The following is a 15292-nucleotide window of genomic DNA, read 5'->3' on the forward strand; positions in this document are numbered from 1 at the left end:
CCCGTGTTCTGTGTCATGTTCCAGGCGTGTTCTGCGTGAACGATGGCACACGTGTTGTTACACAGCAAACAACGATTTGCTGTTACTCAGTTCCCTAAGGCAATTGCCAAATGGTTAAGGGTTAAATACTGGTGGACTCAGCAAGATAAACATGTTTGTTATGTAGAGTGCAATGTTATACTGTTTGTGAACAAATTTCTTATGAAGAAGCAGTCAGGCTTTTCAAACACAGAATTTTCATTTTGGGAATGGACTTGGAAGCCCATATCCATTGGCATCATGTGCATCCCAAGTGCTCCTAGAGTTCAAAAATGTGTTACACAGTTGGCACTGGTGTCAAGAATTGAAAGATCATAGTGTTGGCCAGTGTGAACTATAGCATTTAGAATGAATTGCTTGTCTGTATTTGAAGTGTAGGACCCACATCTGACATCCATCAGGATATTTTGAGAGTGCAGTATTGAGAGTAGTTCAGAAGGAGAGCCAGACACAGTATGGCAGAAGGAAAAAAGCAGTGTATTTCCCTATACCTTGTATATTCCATGGGATAAATCTTTATAAAAAGGAATTAATTAATTTTTTTAAACCTTGTAATTGAAGTGATAGGGGTGTATTACCTTGACAATACTCAGAAATATAGGGCCATAAAAAGACTTTGCTGTGTCTAGTGCTCTTGCTGGCTGTAGGGGCTGGGGCAGGGTGGTCTCTTCCTGGGCTGTGTCTGAGCCCTCAGGAACAGGGAGGCATGGTCTGGGTGTGGAAGAGCTGGGTGATGGGCACCGAGGGGCTAATTCCAGAGCTAATGAGAACACTCCAAAGCAGGGATGTGTGGAGTTTGCTCCAGACCCTGTACACACTGTAGGGCTGCAGTCTGCAAGGGAGGGGCACGGGCAGTTCCCATGGTGGTGCAGTGATTCCCTTTGGGCTCGGGGGATCTCCCAGTGTGGGTTTGTGAGAGCTTTGTGCAGTGACATCCATCCTGCCAGCCATGAGACACAGCTGTGAGCCAGTTTATCCTACTCAGCATTTTAAACTCAGTGCTTGCAATTAGAATTAGTTTCTGTGTTGCATATTGAAGAGAGAGTGAATGTTTAGCTTGAACAGATATTTTACATCAACTATATTTTTTCTGATTAGCTCTTTTATATAGGACCTTTTGCTGAACTTGGCATAGTGAAAATACATATTTACTGCTGGACTGTAATAAAGGTTGTGCTGTTATGTTGTGATTTCTTTTTTATTATTCTGGCAAGTGAAAATTAATTAAAGATTTACAAACCAACAGGCAGTAAATATTTCTCTGTAATTCTACAGGCTGCTGACTTCATTGCAAATTTTAATATTTCTTTGGAGGTCATGAAGAGTAGCTAGCACTAATGCAGAGTGAGCCACAAGCTGCTCCTACTAAGGAGGTTCAGAATTCAGTTATTCTGTGGGTCCAAAACAGGCACTGCCTGAAACAGGCCCTGAAGGATATAGCATTTGTTTAGATCTCATTTTGCACTCTACATGTTCTGAAGGAAGATCAGATTAATAAAACCTGAGAGTTAGGAATGTTATGCCTGAAAACAAAAGTAATGGAGAGTGTGTGCACTGAATACAATGAAACTTGGTCAGAAAGTGTTATGGGCTGGATTGGTGTGATGGGTCTGAGTACCCCCTCAGTGTTTTCGAGTGGTTTGTAACCTGGCCCAGTTTTGCCCTTTAATTTTGCAACCTTTCACTGAATGTGATTCTTCCATGAGTAAATGCTGTCACCTTAACAGTTCCAGCCAGGAGAGGCCTCTAGATTATGTCTCTCTTCACTCACCTCTTCTGGTGAATGGGAGGCTCCACATCTTTGCCTTTTCCCTCGACTGCACTGTGTAGAAATCAATGGCACAGTTTACACTGACTCCATTGAGATTTGTTCCCATACAGGGTGGTGAAAAGATGTAGGGAAGCTCCTGCCTTCTCAACCCAGTAGTCCAGTGGCATTTTTAGGGTGAGTTCCAGTTCAAAGCTGTGGATTGGGAACTTGTGTGCTACAGTTTTGCTGCAGAGAATTGATGAGGAATTGTGTGGTTTGATATGGAGGAGCCACGTAGGGAGGTTTGTGTGTCAGACATTCCCCACAACTGCTTGATTTGTTTCATGCTGTGAGATGGAGTGGCCCCTGCCCTTTTATTCTAGTCAGTAGTCTTTTTCTCTTCTGCTCATAAATGCTAGGTAGCTTTGGGAAATTTAAAAACATTAACAGAAGGTCCTTACATAGCTTTCCCCTGAACTCACATAGCTCTCTTTAGTAGTCAGATTTTCCAGCAGTTAATCTGTATTTCAAAAATAAAAAATGAAAACATTATATAATATTTTATGTAGAAAATATGCACTTTATTAAACTGGTAAATATTTATTAATAATATTAGAATTCATCTTTAAATTAGAAATTTCATGAATTACCTTGCCTTGGAGCTATAAAAGCTTTATTGCAGCAATAAAAAAATGTAAAGGAGGCATTTTGACTATGAAATTTCATTTCATGGTCAATTGAATTTACAATATCTGAAAGAACTAAAGATGGGGTTGTAAAATAATTATGATGTTCGTATACACTTACAGAACAATGTTCTTATCCAGCGATGCTGGGATAGTCTTATTTAAATGCTGTATTAATGGTGTACTGCTAATCACTAAAGCTTCTGGAGCTGAATACAAACTTAAATTATTTTAATATTAACTGCATTGAGTTTATTGCTTATCTCGTGAAGCATTAGAGAGCTTTACTGTAAGCAATATTTAATTTAGGTAAATGTAGTCCTACCCTGTTGAAAAGCCTGGTAGAAGAATTTCACCTTGAAGAAATGTCATGAGATTTTAAATCACGAATGTTGAAAAAATAAAATGGGCTTGGACAGAATTATGATTAATACTGTGTGTCTTTGGCTTTTTTCTATGTACTACCTGACATGTTCACCTATAAACTTGAATGCAGAATTGCCAGAGGCATGGTTAAAAATAGGTTATGTCAAGGTTTTCCTATGTCTCCCTTAGGGTATGGAGTTGGCTAGGTACCACATAATGCTTCTGCAAGTATCTCACATATTACTCACAGGAAGACACACACATGGAAAACAAAAAAGAAAAAGGAAAAAAGATTTAACATATTCTTTTTGTACTATTGTAATGACAATAGCATTCATGGTGCAAGATATCTATATATTTATTCTCAGTATAAACATGACCTAGCAATTACTCAACACTGTATTGGTGAGTTAACCATTGTTTATGCTATTATGATACATGCACTATGGAAAGAGTGACAATTTGTCACAATGCTGACTAACTTCATTATTACTGGCAAGAAACTCAACGTGTTTATCTTTACAGCATTTTTAATGCTTAAAAACAGGCAACAGCAACAAAAAGAGGAGATAAAACGGAGACAGTTTGATTAATTTTAATATTTTAATAGCATGCAAATAAAATTCTGATGTTCAAAAAGGAGTCACTGAAAAATGGAGTGTTGATGTACATTTGACTTCAAAGAATGCATGGATTTACATGATGCAAATATTATCCCTATAAATACTTGAATATAAATAAGCAGAAATCAACAGCAATATCCTCATCAAAAATCAACTCCCTGTATTTTATATTAATACTGTTTTCTGTTGAGCTGCCCATAAAAAAAATTTTAATCTGCAAACTGTGGCAATTCTATAAAACTACAAGTTTTGCTCCTGAGGGTTCCTTTTTTTAACACCTCTCTCTAATCTGCCCAGCCTGCTGAGTAGCATTGACATCAGTAGTACATCAATTTCAGAAAGTGGATTATTTTTACTAGACAGCTATTGTGACATATTGGGTCAGTCATAAATGAAAGATATTCATGCAAGCATGCAATACTTGTAATGAAGTCTCACTCTGACCTTCTGTATGATTGATTCTGTAATTTAGTTTTCTCAGGCAGTGCCTGAAATGAAATGAAATCATGTTGAACAAGTTTTGAATACCCACAGTGCACCAGGAGAAGAAAAATCTGCAGCCCCAGAGGCTTGAGAGAGAGCAGCTGAACGATTTATCTCCATGCTATTATAGCCTTTGCCAGCATTCAACATTTCTTTTTTTTTTTTTTTTTTTTTTTTTTTTCTTATTTGGCTTAAGTACTTAATTCTGCAGGTAGCTGTAAATGGGAAAATAAAATGCTGTTCAGATTTAAAATGACAGGACAGGAGTATGTGCAGGGGACTGATAAAATATCTTGAATAGAACTGACCTTTCATGTAGCTGAAAGTTACTGGGGGATTCATCCTCATAATTACCATATAGATTATTTTTATTTCTTTCCTGCAATGAAACATTTCAGAGAGCAGTAGTGCTGATTGAATGAAAATTGAACTTGTTAACATTCTTTTCAGCTTAGCCTGTTGTACATAACAGAAGGTTAGCTTTGATGAATTTCAAAATTCTCTTTCTGATATCTAAGAAACAGACAGTAAAATAATTGTCTTTTTTCAGTCTGATTTTTTTTCTTTTATTTGAAAACGTACGATTGTTAGAAAAACAGACTGATAGTTTTGCATACATTACTTATGCTGCTGGAGAAAATGTGCTTCCTATTTGAAGATGAAGATTTGAGCCTGTTTATATTTTATAATTGTTGCAATGCTGCCAGTGCAGTCAGGATTCTGCACAGATAAGGCTAATTCATAGTGGAATATGTTCATCTTTAATTATATTACTCCTTAGGAGTGGCACTGTGCTCAAATCAAAGACACTGTGGTGACTATTGATTTTACTGGAAGAAGAGACTTTAAAAATAAACATCTCAAGAATGTGGCCTTAAAGAGATGAGGTGCAAATTTGAGCTTAATAAAGGCTGCATACAATAGAAATTATGAATGTTTCTGAACAGTGGTGCCTTTTACTTACAGCTTGAAACCTTTTTTAGTATTTTAAATTCCCAAATTACTAATGAACTTTAAGTGAATAGATTAATGTAAGATTAGAATACTAAGAGCTAAAAACGTTGCTTTGAAATTGGCAAGAGATGGTTATTTCACTATTCACCTGACTGGGTGCCTCTCACTTATATGTTTAATTTTCCTTTACAAAGAAGCTTATTTTTGCATCTCTCTTTTAATACCCAGTCAGTAATCTCTTATCTGGAGAGAATGGAGTAGGTTTTCAATTAAAAAAATGTTATAACAACATTGTTTAATGTTGTTGCAGATGAAACAGTTATTTCATGGGTCATTAATGTGTTTAACGCCTGGAATGGTTTATTAAAACAAGCCCTTGTTATTGTTATGAATGTGTTTATTGTTATCTTTGATACAAAATGTACAACGAATTTCACAAGTTTCTAGATATCAATTTATAGAAGTGGCAATTACTCTTGCTAGAAAAAGAGATTCTCTTCTCTTTTTTCTTGGATTTCTGTGCTGTGTTGCTAAGCTTGGGCTTTAAATCAGCAGCGTTAGTCTGGTTTGCAGTGGCCTTTCCCAGCAGAAATGGCAGCTGTTATTGCCACTGGTTTTCAGAATTTGTGGTACCAGGAAAAATTAATCTCAAGCAACCCTGAATTAAAGGATGCTCGGGCGGCTCTGGGCAGTGACATTTGGCCATGTTCAGAACAAGAGGGAGGCTCTGGAAAACGAGACCTTCAGGACTCAGCTGGCAGCTCTGGTGGCTGCTCCCAGCGGGGCTGGGACACAGCTCGGTGCTGGGTGCTTTGCTCATGGACTTCCAGGTCTTTACTGAGGAATTTGTTTTTCTTCAGTGTGGCATTAAATATTTAATTTTACACCTGATGAGGTAGTTGGGCATTTTGCAGTTGCCTTTCAGAGCACGTGGGTGCCCAGCTGAAGGGCCCTGGGGGCAGGTGGGTCTGGCCTGATGGGAAGATGCCTCTGGGCTACTAAACAATAGTGTGAAGATTTTCATATCAGTGACATTCATATTTCAGTGACATTGTAATTCTCAGTGTGGATGATAGAGTCATTTTTCTGAGACATACTCTTCTCTCATTGCTCATTGGTACAGACCAATGAATGGGCCCCGTGTTAATGACAGAGGGAAATGTCTTCTGCTGTTCTTAAAAATTGGCCACTTATAGTAAGTGCTAGGGAGGATCTGTCCATAGGAAACAAAATGGCAGCAGTTGCCAAAGACACCTGTCTGAATAGCAGGCACTAAGCTAAACTAAAAAATAATAAAAATTGAAATAGGTAGGTTATGTTGTGTGGGAGTCCTGCATGAAAGAAGAGATGCACAGTAACATTGGGGGAGTAGTCTGGGGAAAGAGACTATTTTATAATAATAGTGCCTAAATCAAGATCCATCAGCTTCAAAAAATACTGTGAGGTGCCATATGCATCTGGAGGAAAGGATATAGCTCCCTGGGAAAGCTGTCAGGAATTGGAGCTGAAGTGAAGTGTCTGATATTCCTAAGAGCTGAGCTCAGAAGGAACTCAGACGTCTATGGCTGTGGACACCAACTGTGCATTAAGCCTAGGCCATGGCTTTAAGATATTCTGCCTTCTGAGTTTAAATTCTAAAATCAGGTGCTGTTTTGATAAAGCAGTTGAATGAGGCAGATGCTGCAGGTGCTGTACTTGGCCAAAGCTTAGCTGGGTCCAGCCACCCTCGCTCTTGGGTAATTTGGAAACTTCCTTTGAAATTCCTGCTATTCCCTGCTGTTACCATTCATGTTTCCCCTTGGACAGCTTACCTAAAACTCAGCATCCACCTGGAGTTTGCAAGTGTTGAGGAAATGTGAAGTCTCTTTAGAGTTTATAATTACTCTGTATTGTCAGGTAGCTGGAAGAAATACATACCTGGATCTGATAATATAAAACATAATGAGACCTACTTTTCTGATTTACTTTAGAAACCAACAAGTAAACAAAGAAACCTCACAGAAAAGAAAAATCTCCCCAAAACCTAAAGAAAACATATTCCTGAACACAGCTACCAACACTCATAGCAATTTTTAAACATTAAAATGCCATGTAACCCAAGTCTGTCCTTCTGCAATTTCTTGCACAATTCTTGTTACCTTTGATAATGTTTGTTAGTTGTCATGCTCCCTCACTCTCTCCCCACGTTCCTTACTGCATAATAAGGACCTTTGAAGTCTGCCTTTGATTTGGGAGCTGAAGCACCTGAGTTGTGGAGGTTGTAACAAAACTGCTAACAGCATTTATCTGACTTTCTGGGACTTAATTTCAACTATCCAGGATTTGTTTGCAATGTGTCGTCACTGTTTGCATACAGCAGACCTAAACTGGTAGTGCTAATTTGGAGAGAAGCTCCTCATGCCAAGAGACTCATCAGATCAGAGCCCAGATCTGTGATCTGAGTCACACACGAATTGGGATCGTGCTGTTGGGTGCCTTGTCCAAGAGGAGTGCCTTAAACGTGCTTTAAAATATGGTAGAAGCTGTTAATATGCCTCTACAAAATGGTGTAAACATTAAATTACCAAGAAGTTGTCAATTGGGTGGTGCAGAAGGACTCAACATCAAATGAGGCAACCAAGACGTGTGACCCCTTCAGCCTGGGCTGGGGATCATGAGAGGAATCTGCAGGCTCACAGGAAAGTAACTGGGTAACAACAGAGTTGCCAAAGAGAAAACACTCCAGGGTAGGATGGTGGGGCATCTCCAGTAAGAATTTGAATAAAGAATTGTAAGCATTTCAGAGAAGAGTCTTTGTCCCTTTGTTTGGTAGTTGTGTCACTTTGACCTTGCTGTGAGCTTTGTGTATTCACCACGTGTATTCACCAAAGTGTTTTGTTAGAGATTCACAGCTGAGCATGCTGTAATGGCTGGTTCCAGCAGAGGCCACAGCACCCTGCTGCAGAGCTGGTGAGTCCTGGGATCTGGAGTATGTTGGTCTGGCAGGTACCTGGGTGTTGGCCCTGCCCTGGCCCCTTGGTGTTTGGAATCTCATCTCTGAGGTGGTGCTGCACTGCCTGGGGTCCCTTTGCTCTGCTGCCTGACCCTTCCACAGAAGGGCTTTTCACCTGTGGTTTGCTGGTCTCACATTGCACCTCCCACCCCTGCCAGTGGTGCAAGGAAAGCATTAGTGACATTTGCAGTGTGTGCCTTTAACAAGTGCTCAGTGGTGAAAATCATTGCAGAAAACATCCCAGGTGCGTATGCTGATGCCTTAAGTTTTAGCTTTCACATTTTTCAGATTCTGTACTGCACTACTATATAACTCTGAACTTCATAGAAAATGTTGTAAGTTCTCTTCACAGTTCAGTTAGACAAAACAATCCTTTCCCAGCCTGAGAGCCAAGGACACCATTGAGCTTCAGGCTCAAAACTTGTAAACGACAGTGAACTGAGGAGAGCAATCTGGGAGTTTGGGACTTCATAACCTGGAGCTGTAACTGGGCAATTAACCCCAATATGTAAATTGATCAAAACTTATAAAAGTGTGAAAACTCATGACCCACCATCCATCTTGGGTGTAACTCTTGAACTGCCCAGGTGTGTCCTTTGGAGGCCTTTTAATAAATACCCACTGAATTCCTTTAGCACTGTCTAGCCTTTGTTCCAGGTACTCTCTCAAGGAATCAAGCACAAACCACAAAGGGGCAAAATTTCAGCCCTGGGGTAGGCAGGAATAAAACTGATACTATGTACTGCCAGGTGCCATTATATATATATATATATATATATATATATATGCAGTATATTATGTAGTATGTTGTATAATAAATCTGTGCAAGTGCAAGAAGCAGTGCCACAAATGAGTGACTTGATTTGGATAATATATCTATCTTGTATGACCCCCATAGTAGCCCCCATGACCCCCAAAATAAGTTGCTCAGATTTAAGGAACAAATCAGTGGGCCCTCATGATTGTTGGGTTTGGGTTTTGGGTTTTGGTTTGGTTTGTTGTTTTATTTTTTTCTTTTCATGTCTCTTCTGTGGTTGATGTGTGAACAGAAGAGAGTAGAGGGACTGGATGGGCACACAGACCAAAAAATGGCATGTTCTTCATGTTCTTCAGGCAATGGAATGTGTGAGAACCTCTTGTCACCAACCCATCTCTTAGGTCCAGGTGAAGATATAATTTTTGTTGTTTTTTTTTTTTAAATTGACATGTACTGTTTCTTGTACACTTTTTTTGGGAATCAAATTAGGTAAGGTTTACTTTTTTACAGAGACATGAAGTGGAACATGGGAGTTTTTTCACTGCCAGAGAAAAGAAGCTGCTCCTTGTAGTATCTCCTGATAAGTGCAGTTTGACAGCTCTATTAGTGATGATGGTGTGTGTGGAGGGGAGAGGAAGGACACTTCTCCAGTGGTGGCAGTACCAAGTGCAACTGTTTTGTATTCTATTAAGTAAGGATTTAATCTCTGACAGAGAAAAGCATCCTGTTAGTTTGATTTGTTTTGATTGGCAGTGAAGTCCAATCCTGTAAAAATTTAGATTAATGGATTCTTTTATCTATGCTTTACTTGTGGAGAAAAAGAATATTGAGGATTTCTTCTAGAGATATGCTGACTTGACTAAAAGTAAAGGGAGTAATTTAGAGTCAGGGACAACTGAGGATTTCAGTCTACATTGCAGTGCATTTGCTTCAACTTAAATACATCCTTTAAAATATTGCATCAGCTTATGTTACATTGACAGTGATGAATTCCTCAGGCAATAGAATATATAATAGTTTTAGTCAACTTCTGAAACCAGGGCACAGTGAACATAACCATAAATGTTGGGTTTTACTTAGTTATTCCTTCGTTTTTTTGGTTGGCAGATTTCTGAATTCCCTTAAACTGTCTCATGCAGTGTGGGGTCAGATCCCAGCCCTCCATTCTCCTTAGGCACTTCCATGGGGCACTTCCATCAGTCCTCACACAACCAGAGTCTCACTGGAGGTATTGCATATTTAAATGATGGAAGGCTGCAGACATTCATTTTAATCAAGACTTCAGTATTGCTCAAAAATGTTCTGAAAAGTAATTTCCTAGTTATATTTTGAAATGTCTTGTTGAATATTCCCAGAGATTAAAATAATATCGGGGTAGGAATTTAGGATAGAATTACTGTATGGAAATGATTCTTAAAATGCAGGGTAGGTACATGCAAATTAGGACATCTCTCAATGTAATGGCTGGATGCATTTATCTGTCAAAATAAATACTAACTCTATTACAAGCCATACTAAGTACTGGATGCTTAATGAGTTGCTAATAGAAGAACAAACTATCTTTTATTAATATATATTTTACTTAGTAGTCCATGGTACGTTGAAAAACACCTTTGATGAAACTGTATAAATTAAGGCATGAGAGTTTACACATTCCTTTATTTTCATTTTCATTTTCTTTTTAAAAAGTCTCCTTACTCCATTATTTGCTTTCCAGTGTCTGTTGATGAATCGATATCACCAGGTTTTGCCTAACTTCAATCTAAGGCTGTAAAGCAAATCAGGCTCAATCAAAACTTGATACTGTCTGCTTGGGAAGTTCAGGATTTTTTGTTAGAACTAATCTCTTGTTTTTACTCAATCTTACAAAAAACTTGAATGCTTTTAATACTTGTGTACCACATTTAGTTTGGGTTGAGTTTTTGTAAAAGAGCTTGTGATATTCTCTAAAATTCTCCCAGTATTCTCAGTGGATTATTTTTGGATATGTGAGCTTTTCAATTTTCATGTAGTAAAATAATTAGGATGTCATGTGGGTGCTTCAGTGCTCTTGTATTTCCATGTGTGCTTCTGATATAGGACGATTTTTGTTGTTAAACATTTCTTGATAAACATCTCAAACATAATGAAATGCTACTGATCCTTTCAGTTTGGCATTGACTTTTGGCAGTATCAGGGAAAAAATATGAGTAAAGATAATTGATGGAAATTTTGTTTTCTTGATTTTAGCTCCCTTAGAAGACTTTTGTTTGCTCAGGAGCTATAGAAAAATGCCATGGACTTTAATATTGCTATGAACTAGCCTCCCTGCCTTCTTTCCAAACCACTGTATGCACATTAAAAGTGGCTTATACTTCTTTGTCTAAAAGCTCTTGTATAAGTACCATAGGTAGTTCAAGCCCACAGCACTGTACCACAAAGCAAAAAAGTGAAAATCCTAGTCCTTTCTTTTTTTTTAATATTGATCAGCCATATAACTTAAACTGAAAGTGCAGAAAATACAGTTTGTTGTTTTCATATGCACGTACAATATGAACAATAAGGGATTGGATATTATATGAAGCATTTTCTTTCATATGATATCAGTTTATCAGTTTAATTCTAAATGGCCAGTTACAAAATATTGTTGCCATTCCTAGATTTCACTGAAGCTCTTTAGATTTTAAAAAAAAAAAAAAAAAAGGCTAAAGAAATCAGTAAAAGATACAGAAAAGAAAAACTGAAATTAAGTAAGTGGATACAAAAAACCCATGCAAGCATCAAATAGTATCAGAAAAAGGGACAGTTAAGAATTCATGGGCTTGTGTATAAAATTAGATTCTGGGTCAGTGCAAGTCAAGAGAATTTAGTCTCAATAAAATCATAGATGCAACCAAAATGACAAGACTTGGAGTAAATGGTTTGTAACCCATGTCATCATATTTTGTTGCCTCAGTGTAAAGGCCAGAAAGGCTTGTATTATGTAGCAATAAAGGGAGAACAAAAGCAAGGCTTTTAGGGGTAGAACACCTCCAAGAAAGTACTTTGTGCACAATAATGAAGAAAGGTAGTTTTTATGAGATAAGGCTATTCTGATGATCTTCAGCTTTGCTGAAAAAAAAAAAAAAAGCAGAGTTTTTCTTCATTGCAATAAAGTCTGTGAGCTAAAATGATTGGAGTAATAGGCAGAGAATGATATCGTTTCACAAAAGACTTTGAATGACTTCCAGATGCCACTGCCAATACAAGTCACAATCAAAATGACCCTGTAGTTAACAGCAGTAAATTTTCACAGAAAGGTGCCCTGAAGCAAATGGGTATTTCAGCCAATAAGTCTGATGTTTTGATCTTTCTGTATCAAGTGCTCCACTTTTGGCACACACACTCATCTCTAAGGAACTACAGTCCTTTACTGAAAATGTTAAAAGCATTTAAGAGGCAGGAGAAGCAGTGTGGTGGGGAAGGGATGGGAGGCAAGCTGGCAATGGCTGGGGAAGCACAGGGAAAATGAGGGTGAGCCCTGGTGCAAGGACCTGCATCGGGAGCTCGGGAGCTTAACTTGATCTGTGCTGGACCCAGCTGCACCACCACCTGTACTTTTGTGCTAAAGAAGGATTTGTGTTTACTGTATAGGCCTCAGCAGAAGGAGACATGAATGTCAAACTCAGAATTAATATGATGCAGTGCTGTGGGGAAGCAGTGTTTGTGTATAAAGATACAGGAGGTGGGGTGTGCATCTTCTCTAACGTGTGTTGCTTCCCTTGGCCACCCTTGTCCCAGCCAAGGAAAGGCTTCCAGGAGCATAGAACCACTGCCTGGTTGAGGGCAGAGTTTTAAAAAGTAAGGGAAAACCATTTGGGCTAAACTTTTACCTCCATGCTGACACAGATTTTTGAAACGTGGTTTGTACTTATCCATACTTAATAAGGGAGTACCAGGAAGGTCAGACTCTGTTGTGGAAGTCCAGTAGGCTCCCACAATTGCTGTTTTGTTCTGTGTCATTTCATTAAGGATCATTGCACCTGCTACTAATTGCAATGTGGCTTATTAATAATGAAAGAGTTTTCAAAATCTAATTTATTTCTCATGTTTCTGGCTATTCAAACAATGACTGTAGATTAATCAGGTTGCTGAATCAATTTGTGAGCTATTTATTCTCTTATTAACTTTTTAAAAAATCTTCTTTTCTGTTTACATGTTCCTTCATTGTTTATTGATCTGTGTGTGGTCACAAAAAAAAAAAATTAGTTTTCATAGGCAGATTGCAGCTGACTATACCTTCAGGGTCTTGCTTCTTTTTATTTACAAATGTGGTAAATGTTGTGCAGATGTAGGAGACACAGTTTGTGCCCTCAAGAAACAGTAGACACCAAACCATGCAAGCACTTGTGTTTCTGAGACGTGGAGTACAAGAAAAATAAAGTCGGTGATTTGTACATCGATTGCTGCTTCCACACATTTGCTTGTTGGATTAAAGATAAAAATGTGCAGTTTTATGTGATACTTGCCAACAGGGACCTTTAGGAGTGTTTAGGATTACTGGACTGTTCTCCAGCCTGCTGCAGTGAATGCACTCCAGACCTGGCAGGCAGTGTTCTGTGTTTCAAACAGCTTTAAAATCCCACTCAGACAGGGCTGGTTTATACTTACTGCTGCTACTAGTAATGGACAAGAATATTTGAAAGTCAGTAATGGAAGATGCTTTCCTCTCTCCTATATGTATATCCCCTCATCCTGCCCCAATTTTGTTTACTTTCTGACAACAGTTTGTGTCTCCTCATTTGCAATGTTTTCCTGAATCCTCAGTCGTCTGTTTCCCTATTGTTTATGTGGGTGTTTCTCATTACATAAAGAGAAGAAACATTTAAAAATAGAGAAATTAAATACTTAGTAAAAAAAACCAAAATAACCAGCCCCAGTTGGTGGAAAAGTGAAGCCTGGGGCAATTATAGTAACTGTTGCTGCACTTAATTTATTAAAAATATATTTAATTCATTAGAAAGAAAGGAAGCAAACTGCATGTGGACAGCGCCGGGTCTGTAAGCCTGTTAAAATAACTTCACCTGATACTGCTGTGTGCTAACTGCTCATATCTAAACAACATTTCCATCTCTTTTAGGATCAGAGTCACACACAGGTTTCCCAGTACCGGCAGGATCACTCCCTGATCATGAGATCCATTGTCCATATGACTGATGCTGCTCACTCGGGAATTATGGCTCCGTCTCAGCTCACCACCATTAACCAGTCTCAGCTGAGTGCGCAGCTGGGGCTAAATTTAGGAGGCACTAATTTGCCACACACTTCTCCCTCCCCTCCTGCAAGTAAATCAGCCACTCCTTCCCCATCTAGCTCTATCAATGAAGAAGATGCAGATGAATCAAGCAGAGTAAGTTATTCCGTGTGCTGCAGCGAGTGAGCTTCACACATCCACACACATTGTCATGGATGTGGCAGTGCCAGCTCTCTGCAGTGTGGTCATTCAAAACACAAATGTCATGTAAAATGGAATATGATTCATTTGCTGATTGCCATCTCTACTTAAGAAGTTTCCATACTAACCTCATAATAATAAACCTAAGAATAGATGTAGATATAATTTTTTTTCTTTTGGTCTAATTTAGCTCAGGTTTTCAGATCTGTTGAATCTATTCAGGCATCAGTTTTGGACAGTTTTGTCATTTTGGTATTCTCTGGAGTCATGCAAAACATAGATGTCTTTAGAGAGAAGTAAAAAAAGCTTTCTTCTAACTGAAAATTTAGTTAACTTATATTTTCCTTTAAATAAATCTCTTATAAAGGAAAAAATACCAAATGAAGTACAAATGTTGTTATAGCAGTATAAGGCCTAATTTAAGACTGTTCCATGAAAGGTCTTCTCATTAAGTTGATGGAAGTTATACATGTGGAAAGCTCATTGTACAGGATCCTCAAAATATCAAAGTAAATTACTATCATAGTGGTATATTTAGAGCCACTTGATCTCCTTGTTGCAATAATCTGTGCACAGTTCAACAAAAGAGGGTCCAGGGCACGAGGCACACACGGGGAGCAGAGCTGCTGTGATCCCCAGTGTGCTGGGGGATCCCCATCCCAGAGGGAGCAGAGGGGCTGTCGGTGCCTGGCCAGAGCCCAGAGCTCCCAGTGCTCCCAGTGCTCCCCCCAGGCACTGCCCTGCCTGGGGCACAGCCTCTGCTCCTGCACATGAACACCAACTGCCCAGCTGCTGCTGCTTTGTCCCTCAAGGGTGGGATTTTTAACCCTTGGCCCATGTTTAAGTTGCCAGTCTAAGCCTGGGAATTTGGAAATGCCTCTAAGCTTTTGCCTTTTGAGTCTCAAGTGCTGAGATTGTAATGGAAAAACATAGATTGCCTCTTCAAAATATGCTGTGAACTAAAGCTTAATTTTTTTTTAATAGAAATTAGCATTGGGGTGTTCTTTTTCAGGTCAAGCTCATAAAATGTGACTCTCAGAACCATGCTTAAAATGAGTAGTAACTACTCATGCATCTAGTTCCAGTAGATCCAATGACATTACTGAGACTAAGTTGTCTTTGGTAGAGAGAAGGGCCTGCACAGCAGGACTCTCACAAGTGTTGCCTAGATAATAGCTTTATCCATATAATATTAAGACTGTCAATAAGATTTTGCAATTTATCTGACT

At 38.8% G+C, this 15292-nt stretch overlaps 1 protein-coding gene across 6 annotated transcripts in view; it reads left to right on the forward strand.

Moving 5' to 3' along the window:
• The window catches only part of TOX3 (TOX high mobility group box family member 3), a 97334-nt gene that overhangs the window by 76850 nt on the left and 5192 nt on the right, over positions 1-15292 (forward strand). For all 6 annotated transcript variants that reach the window (XM_056500916.1, XM_056500917.1, XM_056500918.1 and 3 more), the window contains one exon: positions 13749-14018. In XM_056500916.1, the coding sequence (XP_056356891.1) occupies positions 13749-14018 (270 nt within the window). The remainder of the gene's footprint in view (positions 1-13748; positions 14019-15292) is intronic.

This window comes from Oenanthe melanoleuca, chromosome 11, assembly GCF_029582105.1.
Source record: "Oenanthe melanoleuca isolate GR-GAL-2019-014 chromosome 11, OMel1.0, whole genome shotgun sequence".
In the NCBI taxonomy this organism is placed as follows: Eukaryota; Metazoa; Chordata; class Aves; order Passeriformes; family Muscicapidae; genus Oenanthe; species Oenanthe melanoleuca.